Raw genomic sequence first — 16227 nt, forward strand, 5'->3', positions numbered from 1 at the left:
CCCCTCCCCTCCCCTCTTCTTTTCTTTTCTTTTCTTTCTTTCTTTCTTTCTTTCTTTCTTTCTTTCTTTCTTTCTTTCTTTTTTTCGAGACAGGGTTTCTCTGTATAGCCCTGGCTGTCCGGCTGTCCTGGAACTCACTTTGTAGACCAGGCTGGCCTTGAACTCAGAAATCTGCCTGTCTCTGCCTCCCAAGTGCTGGGATTAAAGGTGTCTGCCACCACTGCCCAGCTACTTTTCTTTCTTTTTTGTTTTTACTGGCTGGCTGGATTGCTGACTGACTTATGCCACCATACTTTGCTGAAGGAATTTTGAACTAGATTTTACCTTCATTTTTGTTTTACTGCCTGTTCATCCATTTGTCCATTCATCCATCAATTTACTTACTTGAAACAGTCTTACAATGTGATATAGCCTTGGCTGTCTTGGAACTTGCTATATATGCACTACTCTGGTCTCAAACTCACAGGGACCCACCTGCCTTGGTTTTCTCAGTGCTAAGATTAAATCACCACACCTGGAATGAAGTACATTTTTCAAAATCCCAGCACAAAATATTTATGATATTAATCCTTTATTTTTGTGAGACAAAATATGTGGCCCAGGCTGGCCTCAAATGAACAGATCCTTACCACTATGAATCTGTCTCCATCCATCCATCCATCCATCCATCCACTTATTTATTGGAATTGAATCTAAGGTTATAATAGACATTTTCTACAACTAGCTAGCCCCCTTTTTATTTTGAATATATTTTTAATGATTTATTTTATTTTTATTTATGTATATATGTGTATATCTGTGTATGTTTAAGAAAATAACTAGTTCAGGGTATTTTAAAAAACCATTATGTGCAACTCTGGTCCTGTTGAGTGTGAGGAGTACTTTTCCAAAGAAAGAATTTTCTATTGTGTAAATTTTCAGCAGCCTGTGTTCATTCACATTGGGAGAATTTTTTTCCTTTGATTTCTTTCTCTTTGTCCACCCTTCCCCCCTTTTAAATAACAGAGAGAGACAATCACCGACAAAATGGCCAGAACAAGCTCTTACAAGGCTATGGAGGCAGCCTCCTCACTCAAGAGCCAGGCAGGTAATGTGGTCAGGCTTTTTCCTGGCTCCTTGGGGTGCGGGGGGGGGGGGGCAGGGCAGCCTGATCCTGCTCTTGGGGACTCTCTAGTGTGGGCACCTGAGAGGGACAAGGAAAATGAAAGCAGGGTTGGGCAGAAGGGATCCAGGGGTAACTCAGAAGAGTCAACAATTAAGCTAATACCAAAAGTAAGTGAGAAAGAAGATCTTGTGGAATTGAAAAATAACGGATTTAATGAGTAGACTATAAGAATTCAATCATATTGAAGTTACTTTTCTACTGATTTTCACTTGACTTTATTATTTTTTAGTTTGAATTTTATTAGAAGAGAAATTTTAACCAGATATTCTTAGATTTCTTTATGAGTTGTTACCATAAATTCTGTCACTCTGATTTAGGCTCTTGATGGTTCATACTTAACTAAAAAGCCAGTAGTAAAAGTCACAAGTATTTGTTACTATTTCACATGATAAAGAAATCTGTTTAAAGGATTTTCTGTGAAAAACAGCTTAGCTAAGCAGTAAAAAGGAAAAATCTGATCTTTTGACCTGTGTGTAAGTGATTCTCTAGAGACACTTGATGGATAGGTAAGCACAGAAACACCATCTCCAATATAGGATGAGACTGTTTTCTTTATGCTGCACAAGATGATCAAGTTTTTAAAAATCAGCTATTTTTAAAAGCATTTGTAACATTTGTGAATGATTGGAAATTTGAACATAGGATTGCTATTTTAAAATATGAAATTGGTAATGTTTTACTTAATTTTTTTTAGAAGTATACTCTAGGCTTTTTATGCATGAAATTATGTGTAGTGTTTGTGTCAAATAATCCTGTAGTGTGTCATGGATCCGGTGTGCAGGAAACTGCAATGGCCTGGGTTGTTGGTTTTGGGGTGGGCAGGTAGGATGGAGATGTGGGATTCGTTATATAGTTTGCTTTTTTTTTTAAAGTCAGTTTTCCATGATAAAAAGTTAAGCCCTTAGTGACAGCTAAAGGATTCATCTTTAGGACTTTACTTGCTTGAGGGAGTTATTCAAAACAGTAAGGAGGTGGGAGGTTTAAGATTTTAAACTTTATAAAATATACTTATTTTACAGCAACGAAAAATTTGTCTGATGCTTGCAAACCACTGAAGAAGCGAAATCGGGCTTCTGCAACAGCGTCTTCAGCACTTGGGTTTAACAAAAGTTCATCTCCTTCTGCATCCTTAACTGAGCATGAGGTAAAATAATGATGATTGTGATACGGTGGCGTTCATGGGAAGGCCATTATTTACTCAAGTGGCAATGTGAGTGAGTGATAATCCTGCTTTAAAGAATTATGTTGTTCTCCACAGGCATAGGTGAGGTTCAGGTATTCTTAGCCATCTAAAAAGTGTTCTTAACTATCTAAAATTCACAAAATTGAAAAAATGGTGCACTATTTTAGACTGAGCACTTTGAATATAAATACATACATGCACATGGTGAATGTGTACGTATACATACATACATCTTGTTGCAGAGTAATCGTTGTTGCAATCTGTTTTAAACTGGTATGTTCTGTAAACCTAACTCTGTTTTCTCACATGAAAGGAAATTCACACTGGCTCTACCAGGACATGCTATGTTGGCCTCACTGACATGCTACTGTGCACCCACCCTGGTGGAATGGAGGGGCTCATAAGCCTGTGGGAAAGCCAAAGGTTTCTTGGTCCTCATGCGTTGCGTGTCTCTGGTTCTTTGTTCTGGCATGTCTCAGATGTGAGTGTGGAGGCAAGTTAGAACTGTCACTGTGCTTAGAATTCCTGTGTTTCTGGTCTTACAAAACACATGATAGCAGAGAAGTAGGTGGTCTTATAATAGGCTGCTGCTGCCATTACTGTAGAGTGTAGCATGTAGATGTCATTACCAAATCTAAAGTCTGCAAATACCAAAAACAAGGAACAGCCACAAATTCAGGAATCCTTATTTATTTTGGTGCAGAGGTAGTTTTAATTTCTTGATTGTAGTGACTACTTTTATGGATCTTACTTTCCATTTTTAATTTTTTGTTATTTTGATCTCTGTAATTCTTTTTTTCCTCAGTGTAGACTTGAGATTTATTTTTACAGTATTTGTAAGGAGTTGATAACCTTGGTCTTCACTAACAGGATAGTGAGATGGGAACTAGACAGGACCCTTTCTCTTTTTGGATCAAAAGCAGCATTTCTCATCTGGCCTCTGTTGTGGTCCTTAGTAGGGTTGGGTGTATCCTTGCTGTCCTTTTTATTCGTAGCAGGCTGGGCCTTCTATTGCATGATGGTTAGGGACCTGGGTGGCCCAGGGAACACCCTTAAGAACTCCGTTGCTCACGGCTCTGAAATGTGGTGTAAATTTAGACTGTTTAGTAGGATCTCAGTCACACAGACTAGCTCAGTCATAATCTCAAGTGTTCATACTCATGGGACTGGGACTTGCTTATGGTTGTTATGTGTAGAAAACTAAGGACTTCTTATATTTGCACTCATTTACTTCATTGCTGAGCTTCTGTCTAAAATGTTACTGAAAAAGGCTAGTTTTATATAAATTATTTTTCATTTTTCTTCTCTTACCCGTATTTACACTAGCATTTTAAAAAAATTAAAGATGGTCTACAGTTTAAGTTAACCATATTAAAAAAAAAATGAAAGGGTTTCTAGAATAGAAACTACTCTACTCTAGAAACCCATTCATTTTGCATTAAAGTTGGACTTTTCATTTATGATTTTTTTTTTTAAGTGCTGGGGTTGGAACCCAGGAATTTGTGAGTCCAGGCAAATGTCCTATTACCGAGTTACATTCAAGCCCTATAAAAGTTTTCAAGCAAGTTTTTCTTGCTTTGTACTTTGATCTGTTTATCCAGTTGTTATTTTACATATGCTGTTGTTGGACATGGGAAAGAGAAAACTATTGAGTTACTGAATTTGTTTACCTATTATTCCTCCTCACCAGTATTGGGTATTGAAGTGAAGGCTGTGAGGGGGAACAGAGAGCAGCAGCTGGTGCTGCTCGGTAGTCCACACTTGGAAAGACTAAGGTGGAGCAGTTTGTGACAAGGCTTAGTTGCAACACCAGAGACTGATAGATGATTTAAGTACATTCTTATGTAGGAAATGTATTGAATTCAAATTCATTCTTACATTTTGAAGGGGATACATAAATCTCACAGTATACTTTATGTTCCTTAAAGTAATTTAAATTTCTAGGCCTTCTCTATTAGGTTACTTGTGTGGTTTATGTAAATATTCTTTGATAGCTTATTTTATAGAGTTGCACTGTTAATTTAAAAACTTTAGGTGAATAAGTAGATTTATCTAGTATGCACTACTAAACCCCACAGTGAGTTTACAAGTGTATAGTGCTAAGTGTCTGTTAACACACGAGCTGTGGAGACTGTTGAGTCTGGTTCTCGTGTGAAAATTACTGTTTGGGGAATCAGACTTCCTCCGCACTTTGGGACACTTATGTTTTGCATGTTTATATTTTTTTCCCCTTCAACACACTTGATTGAAAGAAAGAGGATTATGTAGGGTTGGTATTCAAGACATTTTAGGACATGTTGTAGTTTAAGTTCTTGAAAATGTATATGATAAATTTATATTGGAATAATTACTAATTACATGATATTACATCACCCCAATGAAGAGATTAAAATTGCACACTTGCATGACAAAGGCCTGTGAAGGAATTGATGTGATTAAAGTGTTTTGTAACTTCATTTTTTGTTCCCTTAGTAGAGCAAATTCTTATTTTTTTCGCCTTCACTGGTAACAGCTTTTATGGGAGCCCACATCAGTCAAGTTGGACTTGAACTCAGCCGCCCTGTACTGCACTTAGAATGATGTAATACCCCAAGATGTCTGCTGCAGGTGGTGCATCATCGTATACACTAAGTGACATTTCTATCACAATCATTTTATGGAAGATGTGTGATAATCTGTTTTTACTGGTATTAATAAACACATACAATGAAGAAAACAGATAACAAATTTTAAGACCAAGGTAAGATACTCAATCAAGGCCATTTAATCAATCACATTCATCTCATAATAGAAACACATTCATATTCTAATGATCAATCTAAAGTTCCCGTTGAGGAGGAGGCCCTTCAATTGAGACTGTCCAGAGCTGTGACAATGCACCATATTGAAGGGGTTATCCTGTTAATGCTCATTTTTTCCTCTAATTCATAACTTAGTGAATTTTTATGGAAAACGTCAGCATCTGTTCTATCAGTAAGAAAGAACAAGCAGGACACATTAAAGGTTCTTTGTCAGCTATTTTCATTGCCAGTGAAATGTATTCAGTATTGTAGATATTAAACCAGTTTTCCCACATAAAAGGCAGGAAGAGTTTTGATTCTGTCCTTTTTTACTTGACAGTTTTACTATGATACTAGACCCAGTAGATTTTTAGGGAAAAATATGACTAATAATATCATGGTGAACCATTCAACTGTTGATCTAGTCACTGATACCTGGAAGACACCATAATCAGTTTATTTACAACAACCACATCATCAGTTGCTTTTGTCGAACATCAGCATCCTGTTTTAAATGTTGTGGTCCTGGATGTCCAGCTGGGCTACCCAGGTGCCAGCATGTTTGCATGGGAGGAAAGGCTCCACTTGCCCTTAACTCAAGAAGCAGAGCTTGTGCTATGCACGGGGTGTGTGAGCGGTGCCCAGGCCGTTCCATACAGACACCTCAGTGTTGGACCTGTGATGAAAGTTTCTGAGAAATACTTTTGTTCCAAACCATTAAGTAATGTACGCATGTTAAACACATAGAGTGCCTGGCACCTTGCAAGGACTCAGTGGTTCACTATTGTGACAGTAATGGTTATTACAATAAAAATAATAAAATCACCATCATTCTATTTTTATCCAAAAGTATACATTTTACTTTGGCATGAAAAATGATCCCCTTGACTGCATCATGCATGTGCGGAAAAAATAAATCCAGAAGTAACAGAACCCTAGCTCTGTTTGTGTGACACAGTAGGGTATTAGACTATGAGGTTGTGGTCTGGTAAGTCACTCAGCTGGCTCTGCTCAAATGTATTGAGAGACATGACCTCAGAATCCCTAATGTGAACATTCTAAGTTGTACTGTTCTTAACGGACATGAAAGATCTCAGGTAGATAAAAAAAATTTAAATATAAAATCACAAAATTAAAAAGTCTGTGAAGAAATATGATGGTGTAGAAACGGCCCGGGTTTAAGAAGTGATTTCTCAAAAGTAAAGATACTATCCCAGAGGGTTATGGGCAGAAATGAAGGGATTTCATTTGAACTTAGAGCATGATGAATTTGAGTGGGTGCCCGGGAAGCAGCTAGAGGATAGGCGGACACTATGCTCTGTGATGACAAGTGAGGACTTGAGAACTTAGGGTGATGCCCACCGAGCAGCATAGCTAGTGCCTACTGAGTTCAGAGCATGCCAGGGGACGAAGGTGGGCATCCTGTAATGTTCTTCAACTGGGGAAGACAGAGTTCACCTTCGGGCAGAGGCAGGAGCAGGAGCAAGGGCCTCAGCATTCTGAAGTGAGTGTAGAGTGAAAGTCCTCCATGTAGGATTTTCCTGCCCCAGAGACCAGTCTTACAGTAAATAAGCAGAGTTCTGTGTCAGCTCATGGCTGATCTCTCCTCAAAGAGGTGAGTAGAAAAGAGATTCTTGTTTAAAAGAGTCTAGCGAGAAGCAATAGCTTGTCTGCTAAGAGTACAAAAATTATATGACAAATTTATTATGCTACAAATTTAACATGGAATTCCTTCATTTTCTATAAAAATGTCAAAAAAAGCAATGCTACCTCCAGCCTTAGGTCTTTTGAACTGCCCACTGTTGAGGTGAGGTTTTCTTTTGCCATATAAACAGTTATTACCATATGATTCTATTTGGCTTCTTTCAAACTATTGTTTGTATACTATATTTGCTTGGCAAGGGGAGGTAGCTTTCTGTATAAGACTCTGATTCTAAAGAAATGAAGACTTGTGTGAATGTACAAAGGTTTGCATTGTAGCTGTTAGAACAGCACACCAGGGAGTACATGAACTGATAGAGACCTGTGCTCAGCAGCCAGGTTCTTCAGGTGCTTCTTAATCAGCCCCTCTGCTCCAGATGGACCTTTCCCTCCCTGTAGCTTTTCCTCAGAGTCATAAGAAGTGAATGTTGTCTTTGGTCACAATGCCTTTAAGTGTAGTTGTAGCTCAGAACTTTTTTTTTAGTATTCATATCTATTTACATCTGTGTTTCCCAACAGAAGACAACTTCAGTATTTTTAAGAGGATATCCTGAAAACCAACACGAAAACTAATCATGACAAGGAAGTAAAACATAGGATCTGAGAGGAGAGGGTCCTTGCTCCATGCATGAGGATATCCATTCCACCCACTGCCTCTGAAGAGGTGTAGAGCAACCTGCTTTTGGCATGGGTGGATGGATTTTTAAGTTGGTTTCCCAATCAAGTTATATTTAATTAAGGGATTAGTTGAGATAGTTCATGCAAAAGCACCAGGAAACTTAAAACAGGGTTCTCTGGGGCTGAAAGCCAGATCAGGGACAGGGACTTTTCATTAATGAGAGAACATGTCACAAGAAAAGCAAGAGATAAAAACCAACAAAACCTAACCTGGTAACCACATGTCTGTGACTCCATGTACTCATCCCAAGGTTGTATCTGGAGCCTGTGGGCTGGCTAGATGATATAGGTGACGGGCACCTATTAAGAGTATATAACATAAATACCATAAAAAGAAGGAAATAAAGGTCATAAGTAAACATCTCATTCCTCAAACAAAAGATGATGCCTGTGTTTATGTACAATTTAAATGATTACAGAGTGCTCCTGACGGAGGATCTCACAGCCTGGAGTGAGGGTCAGAACTGATTTTGCTCTGTCTATGCTTCAGCACTGGTGTGTATTCTCTATAAGCTCCTGGCCCACTCGGCTTCACTTGAGCAGAATGAGGAACCCTGACTTGACTGAGTGGTTCTTAGTTGCCCTCAGTTGCTTTATGTGGGCATAAGATGTCCCGTGAGGTCATAGCTCCCTTCTTTAGGAACTGTTTGTCCAGTGACAGAGTAACCATAGAGTCATTAACACTTAGTAATTTTGCTTTCTTTCTCTGTCATTTGATTCTAAGGTAACATACATCTCACACATATTCAAACATACAGGTTGCTAATTCACCTTGCATCCTGCTGTCTAGGTGGACTTCTGTTAGGGATCCAAGGGCCCTTTGGAGTGTAGTGTACAGCACCATATTTTAGCATCAATAAATCCATTATCCAGTTTTTGAAAAATAAATTCCAAGGACTGGGTTTATCTTTCAGATGATAAAATCCAAGTTGTCTTTTGCTAGAATAAAGCAGAAGGGCTTTCCTAACATGCTTTTAGAGCTTTTATTGCTTCTTACTGATACTGACTTAGAAAGCTTTCTGAGTTTTGTATTTGTTTTAAGAAACATTGATTCCTATGTATTTTAGCATTTTTGGTGATTGCAATTGACTTTGTTTCTTTTAGGTACTGTTTTTATTGTTTTACTTAGAGTATTAGGATTTTTTTTCACTAATTTTTCTGCCAGTGAAGGAAAATGGTCATCCTTAGTACACAGAAAAGTATGTTTTCATTTTTCCTTGTTCGGGAGTGATAAGGGAAATGCTTTGTGAGGTTTAACTAACAAGGATTTACTTCCCGTAACCCGACATATCTCATCTTGTCAGAGTTCTGTGTGCTATACCCACATTTATATATATATTTTCTAGCCTATCTAGTTGTTCAGCTTTTAACAAGTAACTCTGGCAGTATTTTAAACATGCTAGCATTTCAGGGGTATTCTACTTAAAAAACAAAACAAAACAAAACAAAACTGGGATCAGATGGAATCCTAGTTTTGGTACAGGGGCTTTGCCAGTCACATGAGCTAAGGAAGCAGGTAGGCTGGTGGTTCTTCTGTTCTCAAGCCTTTCAGGTGAGGACACATGGCCTGTTGATGCAGCTGGCTGGACCAGGCTCTCCCACAGCCTACTCCGAAGGGATGGCTGCTTCTGAGGACACAACTGGGACATGGTTGAGTCAGTAGACTATTTAGAGACTCACTTAACTTTGGATATGGGCATGCCTTTATGGGAGCAGCCACTCTATGACTACGTGGCCACTGCTCTCACTTAGACTTTGCTGTCCTCTATGCTAACTATGTAGAAGCTGGCTTTAGATTAAATGACTATGAAGCACAATGACATTCTGTGGACTAAAAGTTTTTTTGTATTTTGATTTTTTCCCCCCTCTTTCATGTCCTCAGTAACTCATACCTGGCTTTGAATTAGGAGCGGCTAGGAGGGTTCTAGTCTGTGCAAACATTAATAAAAATTATTTTGAATTCTAGGATTTTAAAATGGTTGAATTAATTTAAAGTTGTCTTAATTCTACTCTTCATACTTCACTGTGATGTTAACTTGGAAGACCTGCTGAAGATTAGTCTTTTAATTTTAGACCATTATATCTGCTGAGCACAGGATTCTTACATTTGTAAATCTAAAACCGTCTGTGAACGCACTTCTATGCTTCTTCATTTATGAAAGCATAACTTAAAACATGAAAATAATGTTGGTTATAGAAATATTTACTGTTCAAGGTCTGTAATTGTATTTTAAAATGCTGTAGTATTCAACTTGTGAAGGGATTTGTTTTGTCAAAAAAAATTAAAACTCAATGTGTATCAGCCCACAGAAGGGCAGGGGTCTGCTTTGTGGCCACAGTAGGGTAAACCACAGTTTCATTTATTGAGCCTTTCTGATGGCCACATAGCTTCTGGCAGTGGGAAGATTTCTACTGGGTCACATGATGTCTGGTAATGCCATCTTGAACTCCCTGTAATAGTTGGAGACTGCACTTCCTATCCCTAAAGGAATGTGTGTCTAAGGCAGGTAGGCAACTCGGTACTATCACATACTGAGTAGTGAGTGGAGAAAGTATTTTCAGATTCAAGAAAAATTTGGAAAGTCAGGAACTAGGCTGCTTGGAAATCAGTGCCACAAGCATGACCTTGGTGGACACAGGAAGCCACAGGAAAATTCTTGACAGTCTGTGTCCCATCAGTCACTACAGTTTTCTTTTTCCAAATACATCCTGTTGGATACTGAATAGATCATAGATATTGTAGACTGAGATCTGGGACTACTGTGTTGGGACCATTCAGGTGATATGTCACTTCCACAAATGGCATCTCCAAGTAAGCTGTCACCTGGTACACATGGAGGTGGAGCCTGCAGCTGGAGTGAGGCGCACACTTGACTCTACTTGCAGGTGGTTTGCTGAGCAGAGAGCTGAGGGACGCTCTTGACTGGGTAGGGGTCTTGTCCATTTGTGGGGGGGGATGTGGTGAAGGTGGACCTTCTACAATCTGTCATGAACTGTGATATTGTAAGGTCTATATTCTGTATGTGGATAACAGACCCAATCAGGAAACGAGCCTTATGTGTGTCGTTAACATTTATATTTTCATTCAAAATATGTATTCAGTGTTTATTTCCTTAAACAGACTTTGTTAATTTAGGAAATATCTCCAAGTGGAAACGTGCTAACTTTCTGTAAATCTTAAATAAAAGGTGCTGTTCCTTCCTCTGACCCAGGACTGGTTTGTGTTTTCTGTCTTTCTTTTCATTCCTTTCTCTTTTATAGTTTTGAAATTTGTTTTATCCACACTAAGGGAAGAAGTGGGTTGGTGGATGGAGCATGGGCTTTCTCATGGATGATGTACTAAACACCCTTTGGGACTCAGTTCCTCCATTAGTCAGATTGGTCATCCTTGGGAGCTGCTCTCTGAGCCAGGGCAAGCTTTGTGGCCATTGATTCCTAAGGCCCTGGGCTTCCCTGGTACTTACTCCTGTCTCATCTCAGAAGTGCTCAGACCCCCACCTGTGACCCTCATATCTGATGGACGTATTAAATTTGGAGTTTGAACTAAGAGCATTTCGCGTTGCCTCTTTCTGGATGTTGATGTTAAAGAAGTGGGAGGTGAGCTGATGGGAGAGGGATTGGCAGTGGGCCCTGTAGTTCCAACTAGTGAGCCCTCCTGGTGAGAGACCTTATGATGTGACATTAATCTAGTGTTCCTCATGCTATTCCCATCTTCCTGCAAAAGGTGAGAAAATACATCGAAAGGCCTGTTTTTAATTCCTTCAGTACATTCTTGTTGCTATTTGTGTCTAGTAAGACCAGAATTGGACCACACAAAGGCTGCCCCTTGCTCCAGTGGCCCCTGAGAGCCACAGGAGTCCTTGGCAATTTATGCCACTTTAACATTGAGTTCAAATCAGAAAAAATGCATGTTTTTTTCTCTCATTGCTCCCAATAATGTCAATGAGATAAAGTAAGGCTGCAGATCAATGGGCCGGAGGCCCTGGTGAGTTCATTTTTGTTTTTTAATGTGGCCTAATTACACTGTCTAGCTTTGTGTTCACTGGCAAATAGCAAGCCTGCAACATATTTACTTGTGATTTTTGAGGTAAACAAGAAAGATAGTTAATAGGTTTTTTTGCTTTGTTTTATCTCCAAAATCCAATTTTCAACACTTTTTAAGATAAAGACAAAAAATTAAGCACTTCCATTTGATAGATGAAAGGGTTATCTATTTTACACATCTAATCATTAGTTGGTAGTACTTGTCAAGTGAGAACGGGACGATTTGTGCAGCACGGGTGAGGTTGTAGCTGGATCCTAATTTCTGTTTAGTGGAGGGGAACCAGGAAAATGGGTGCTTTCATCAGCACACATAACTGCATTTCGCCCAGATCTTTTCCTTAGATTCAAGTGTTAAGGAAGGCAGAAGTTATTTCTTGCCTGTCTGTGGGGCAGAGCAGATGAGTTGGGTGGGATGTTAGCTTTTAAGAGGAGAGACAGGCAATCAGGCTACAGTGTGTGTCAGTGACTTTCCTGACTCTTGAATCAGTTCCAGGGGAGCAACATGCTTCTGGGGGGACACAGCATCCTCCTCAGTAGAGTGAGAAACAGCTTCTGTGAGGTCTTTTTTGCAACTTCACATTTTTTTTTTTTTTTAAATTCATGTGGTATTTGGGTCTGAACACATTGGGTAGTTAAGAAAGGACAAGAATAATCCAGAAATCAGTTGACTTAGAAGAGAGATAATTGGATTTTCATAAGTTGCTTCATTTAAAGGACTATGTCTTATATACATATGTATATTAAATATTGAGTAGAATAAAGTCCACTTCTGAAGTTCTCTATGGAGCATATTACAAGTTTTATTACTTCCAAAGCCAGTGATGGTGTATATCACTGGGTGATAGAACAAGAAGTGGGCCGTGTCCAAAGGAAGTGGCCACCTGTTTTCTGTGGCTAGTGAACTGTCGTCCACCTCCTTCGTCTCCAGGTCTCAGACAGCCCAGGAGATGAACCATCAGAGTCTCCATATGAAAGTGCAGATGAAACACAGACTGAAGCATCCGTCTCATCTAAAAAATCTGAAAGAGGAATGGCTGCCAAAAAGGAGTACGTGTGTCAGGTGAGGGGTAGGCAGTGTCTGATGTATTGGTGAGCGCTTCTCATGAAGTCCTAGGACAGCAGAGTGAGTTTCCAGTATCCTCCTCTTTGCCCCATTACTACTCATGGATACCTCTTTGGAAGGGTTAAACTGTCAACAGAATTCTGGTATTAAGTTGCCTAAGTTAACATTCATTCTCAGGTGGGTGGGATGTGTTTCGTGTGTGTGTGTGTGTGTGTGTGTGTGTGTGTGTGTGTGTGTGTGTGTGTGTGTGTGTGTGTGTGTGTGTGTGTGTGTGTGTGTGTGTGTGTGTGTGTGTGAAATAGTACTTGGAAGTTTGTGTGATAAGAAGTAGGGTGCTAGAGTCATATGGTGCCTTTTCTTATTTAGTTTATTGGGATTGGGTAGGCCAGTCATGGGTCTGGATGGTGTAACTAGATCCGTTCCTACAGAGGTACTGCCTGGGTCAGTGTCCTACCTGTGCTGGATTATGGGTTGGAGATCTTAAGGTAGCTACTCACTTTTCTGTGCCTTAGTCCATTACCATTGTGAGGTATAGTCAGTGTCAGTAACCATGTGGGCCTGCTGATTTGTCCATAGTTGGAAAACGCTTGAAAGTCAGCTCTATTGTCTCCATCTGTGGAAGATGGGCTGGTTTATGATGAAAATATGCCATGGATCTTGGGTCTTGGGTTTTTGTTTTGTTTTTGACATTCACATCTGAGCTGAAAACCTGAATGTATCTTTCTGTGTTTTGGTCTTTCTTTTCCTTAGCCCTTGCTGAGGGACTAACTAACACCGTGTAACTTAACCTATTCTGTAGTCTGGGATCCTGCTAGGTATTTCACTCTTTGGTTATGTTCATTTGCACGCCAAAGATGGAATCTAATTGCCCCCTGTGGTTCAGAGAGCCCCGAAAGGACTCTGACTGTTCATACTGCCCTTTGTTCCCCACAGCTATGTGAGAAGACAGGCAGTCTCTTACTGTGTGAGGGCCCCTGTTGTGGAGCATTCCACCTAGCCTGCCTTGGACTTTCCAGAAGACCAGAAGGAAAATTCACCTGTACCGAATGTGCCTCAGGTAAGTTCCAGCTTCTGAGGCTGGGGGTTTATGTGCGGAAGTCAGTGCTGCTTGTCCTGTTCTTGTGTGCTTTCTCTAGTTGCATATGAGTCATTTGGCAGAGAACAAATCCCATACATACTGGCTCAAAGGTGTATGTTTCTAAGCTGCTCTTTCACTGGACTGTATTAACTTGAATGACAGTATCCATGGGCAAGTAGTTCAGGGTACAGTGACTGCTGGAATGAGGAAATAAAAGGCTATGTACTTTTCCAAACCCTTTTGTGGGGCTACTGAGCCTTGCTCTATAGTTGCTGGGCATTGCACCTCCAAACAGTCGTGCCTAATTAGTAGGCAGTTACAGAACACTAAATTTGTAGAATTCTGAGTTCTTTACAAAGACTCTGTGTAAGGGTCAGGCTGTCCAGGCAGCCCAGCAGAAGTAGCAGACTTCAGATTCTAGTCTTCCTCCAGCCACAGCAAGTCCTTTTTAAAATTTTTTTATTTTTCAAGACAGGGTTTCTCTGTGTAGCCCTGGCTGTCCTGGAACTCACTCTGTAGACCAGGCTGGCCTCGAACTCAGAAATCCGCCTGCCTCTGCCTCCCAACTGCTGGGATTAAAGGCGTGTGCTACCACGCCTGGCGGCCACAGCAAGTCTTAGCTGCATTGGCAAGTGGGCCAGGAAGGAGAAAGTGAAGCTGGAGATTAGATTACAGTGAACTCTGATGACTGGGGGTTTTCCTGAAGAAGGCTTAGACTAGTCATCAAGGTTGGAAACAGCTAGAAGCTTTAGCAACACAGGCTGCTCCAAAGTAGCTGCCTTGTGCTGGTTGCTCAGAACTGCAATTTAACTCTTGTTCTCTGTACCTTTCTCTTTTCTTTGACCACTTGTTAGGAATTCACTCATGTTTTGTATGTAAAGAAAGCAAGATGGAGGTGAAACGCTGTGTGGTAAATCAGTGTGGAAAGTTTTACCATGAAGACTGTGTAAAAAAATACCCTCTCACTGTGTTTGAGAGCCGAGGCTTCCGCTGTCCTCTCCACAGCTGTATGAGCTGCCATGCCTCAAACCCTTCAAATCCACGGCCATCAAAAGGTAAGATAGATTTGCTCTTACAGTGTGGGTGTGGGTTTACTGGCAATGTGTAGGTGCTTCTGAAAGCAGGCTCATTGATGCCCAACAAGTGTCATCAGAGGTCATGAACTGTAGTGGTCTCCAATACTTCCCATTTTTCTGCTGACTCATCATAAGATGACTTAAGTGTTGTTGGGTTTTTTCCTGTAAGGTAAGACCTGCTTCTACTCCATTCTTCCCATATCTGTTAGCACATTCAAATGTTTGATTTTCAACAAAGCATGCTTCCTGAACTATCTCTGGGTTCTGTTTGCTCATTTTTAAAGGCACTTCAAATATAAGGGAAACCTTTATTTGTAATACAAGTGGTAGAACCCTAGGCCTCACATACTAGTCAAGTGTTTTACCACTGAACTTCACCCTCAATTGGGAAATATTTTAAAATCAAGTTATACACGTGAAGGCAAAGTTTGAAAAAGACAGACACCATTTAAATATCACATTCTAAAGCACAGTCAACCAGCATTTCTTAACCTAGTGCTGCTATCATTTGGGATTTGTGAGAGCCTATTCTGGGTACCCTACCTACTAGATATTGGCAGCAATTTTTGTTTATTGTTATTAAATAGGTCCAGAGTCTTCCATCTTAAATTTTCTAATTTTCTGAAGCTTTGTGATGTTGGTCATGGAGACAAGAGTATTTGTGGTCCTCAGGGTATTGTTTTCTTTAGGTAAAATGATGCGATGTGTCCGATGCCCTGTTGCCTATCATGGAGGGGATGCCTGTCTGGCAGCAGGATGTTGGGTGATTGCTTCTAACAGCATAATCTGCACAGGCCACTTCACTGCCCGGAAGGGGAAGCGGCACCACACCCATGTCAATGTGAGCTGGTGCTTTGTGTGCTCTAAAGGTAAGGATGGATTCTGCTTTGTGCGCTGTTCTACACACTGCTTGGCAGATGCTGAGGGTGTAATCCCAGTCCTCTGAAGTAAGAGAGTCACATAGACTTGAGGAAGAGGACTTTGGTAAAGTGATGCCATTGAGTGTTAACTCACGGTTGATACACTGACACTTGTGCTTCTGTTGGGTTTGTGGCAGTTACAGGCTGAGGGAGAGGGACTAGCCAGGCAGTGCTGGTGCACACCTTTGATCCCTGTACTCATCAGCCCAGGCAGAGGCAGGCAGATGCACAGGAAAACCCTGCCCGGAAAAACCATGACAAAAAGGCCTAATCTGAGCTGGAGAGACAAGCTCAGGCTGGCCTGTTCTCTCTTGTAGGGGGAAGCCTTCTGTGCTGTGAGGCCTGCCCAGCAGCCTTTCACCCTGATTGTTTAAACATCGAGATGCCCGATGGCAGCTGGTTCTGCAACGACTGCCGGGCTGGAAAGAAGCTCCACTTTCAAGACATCATCTGGGTCAAACTTGGCAACTACAGGTATGCAGTAAAAGCCTTCTTGTTCAAATGTGTTTGTTCTACTTTATAGTACTAAGTATTGAAAA

At 40.5% G+C, this 16227-nt stretch overlaps 1 protein-coding gene across 3 annotated transcripts in view; it reads left to right on the plus strand.

Annotated features, from left to right (window-relative positions):
• Nsd2 (nuclear receptor binding SET domain protein 2) overlaps window positions 1–16227 on the plus strand; it is a 76956-nt gene that overhangs the window by 44631 nt on the left and 16098 nt on the right. For 2 of the 3 annotated variants that reach the window (XM_029545185.1, XM_021210232.2), the window contains 7 exons: window positions 1006–1087; window positions 2185–2309; window positions 12480–12611; window positions 13548–13671; window positions 14547–14747; window positions 15458–15637; window positions 16006–16162. In XM_029545185.1, coding sequence (XP_029401045.1) covers window positions 1006–1087; window positions 2185–2309; window positions 12480–12611; window positions 13548–13671; window positions 14547–14747; window positions 15458–15637; window positions 16006–16162 — 1001 coding nt within the window. Of the gene's footprint in view, window positions 1–1005; window positions 1088–2184; window positions 2310–4860; window positions 9790–12479; window positions 12612–13547; window positions 13672–14546; window positions 14748–15457; window positions 15638–16005; window positions 16163–16227 lie in introns of those variants that run through there. The other variant, XM_021210236.2, reaches the window with a different exon arrangement.

Source organism: Mus pahari, chromosome 13 (assembly GCF_900095145.1).
Source record: "Mus pahari chromosome 13, PAHARI_EIJ_v1.1, whole genome shotgun sequence".
NCBI lineage: Eukaryota > Metazoa > Chordata > Mammalia > Rodentia > Muridae > Mus > Mus pahari.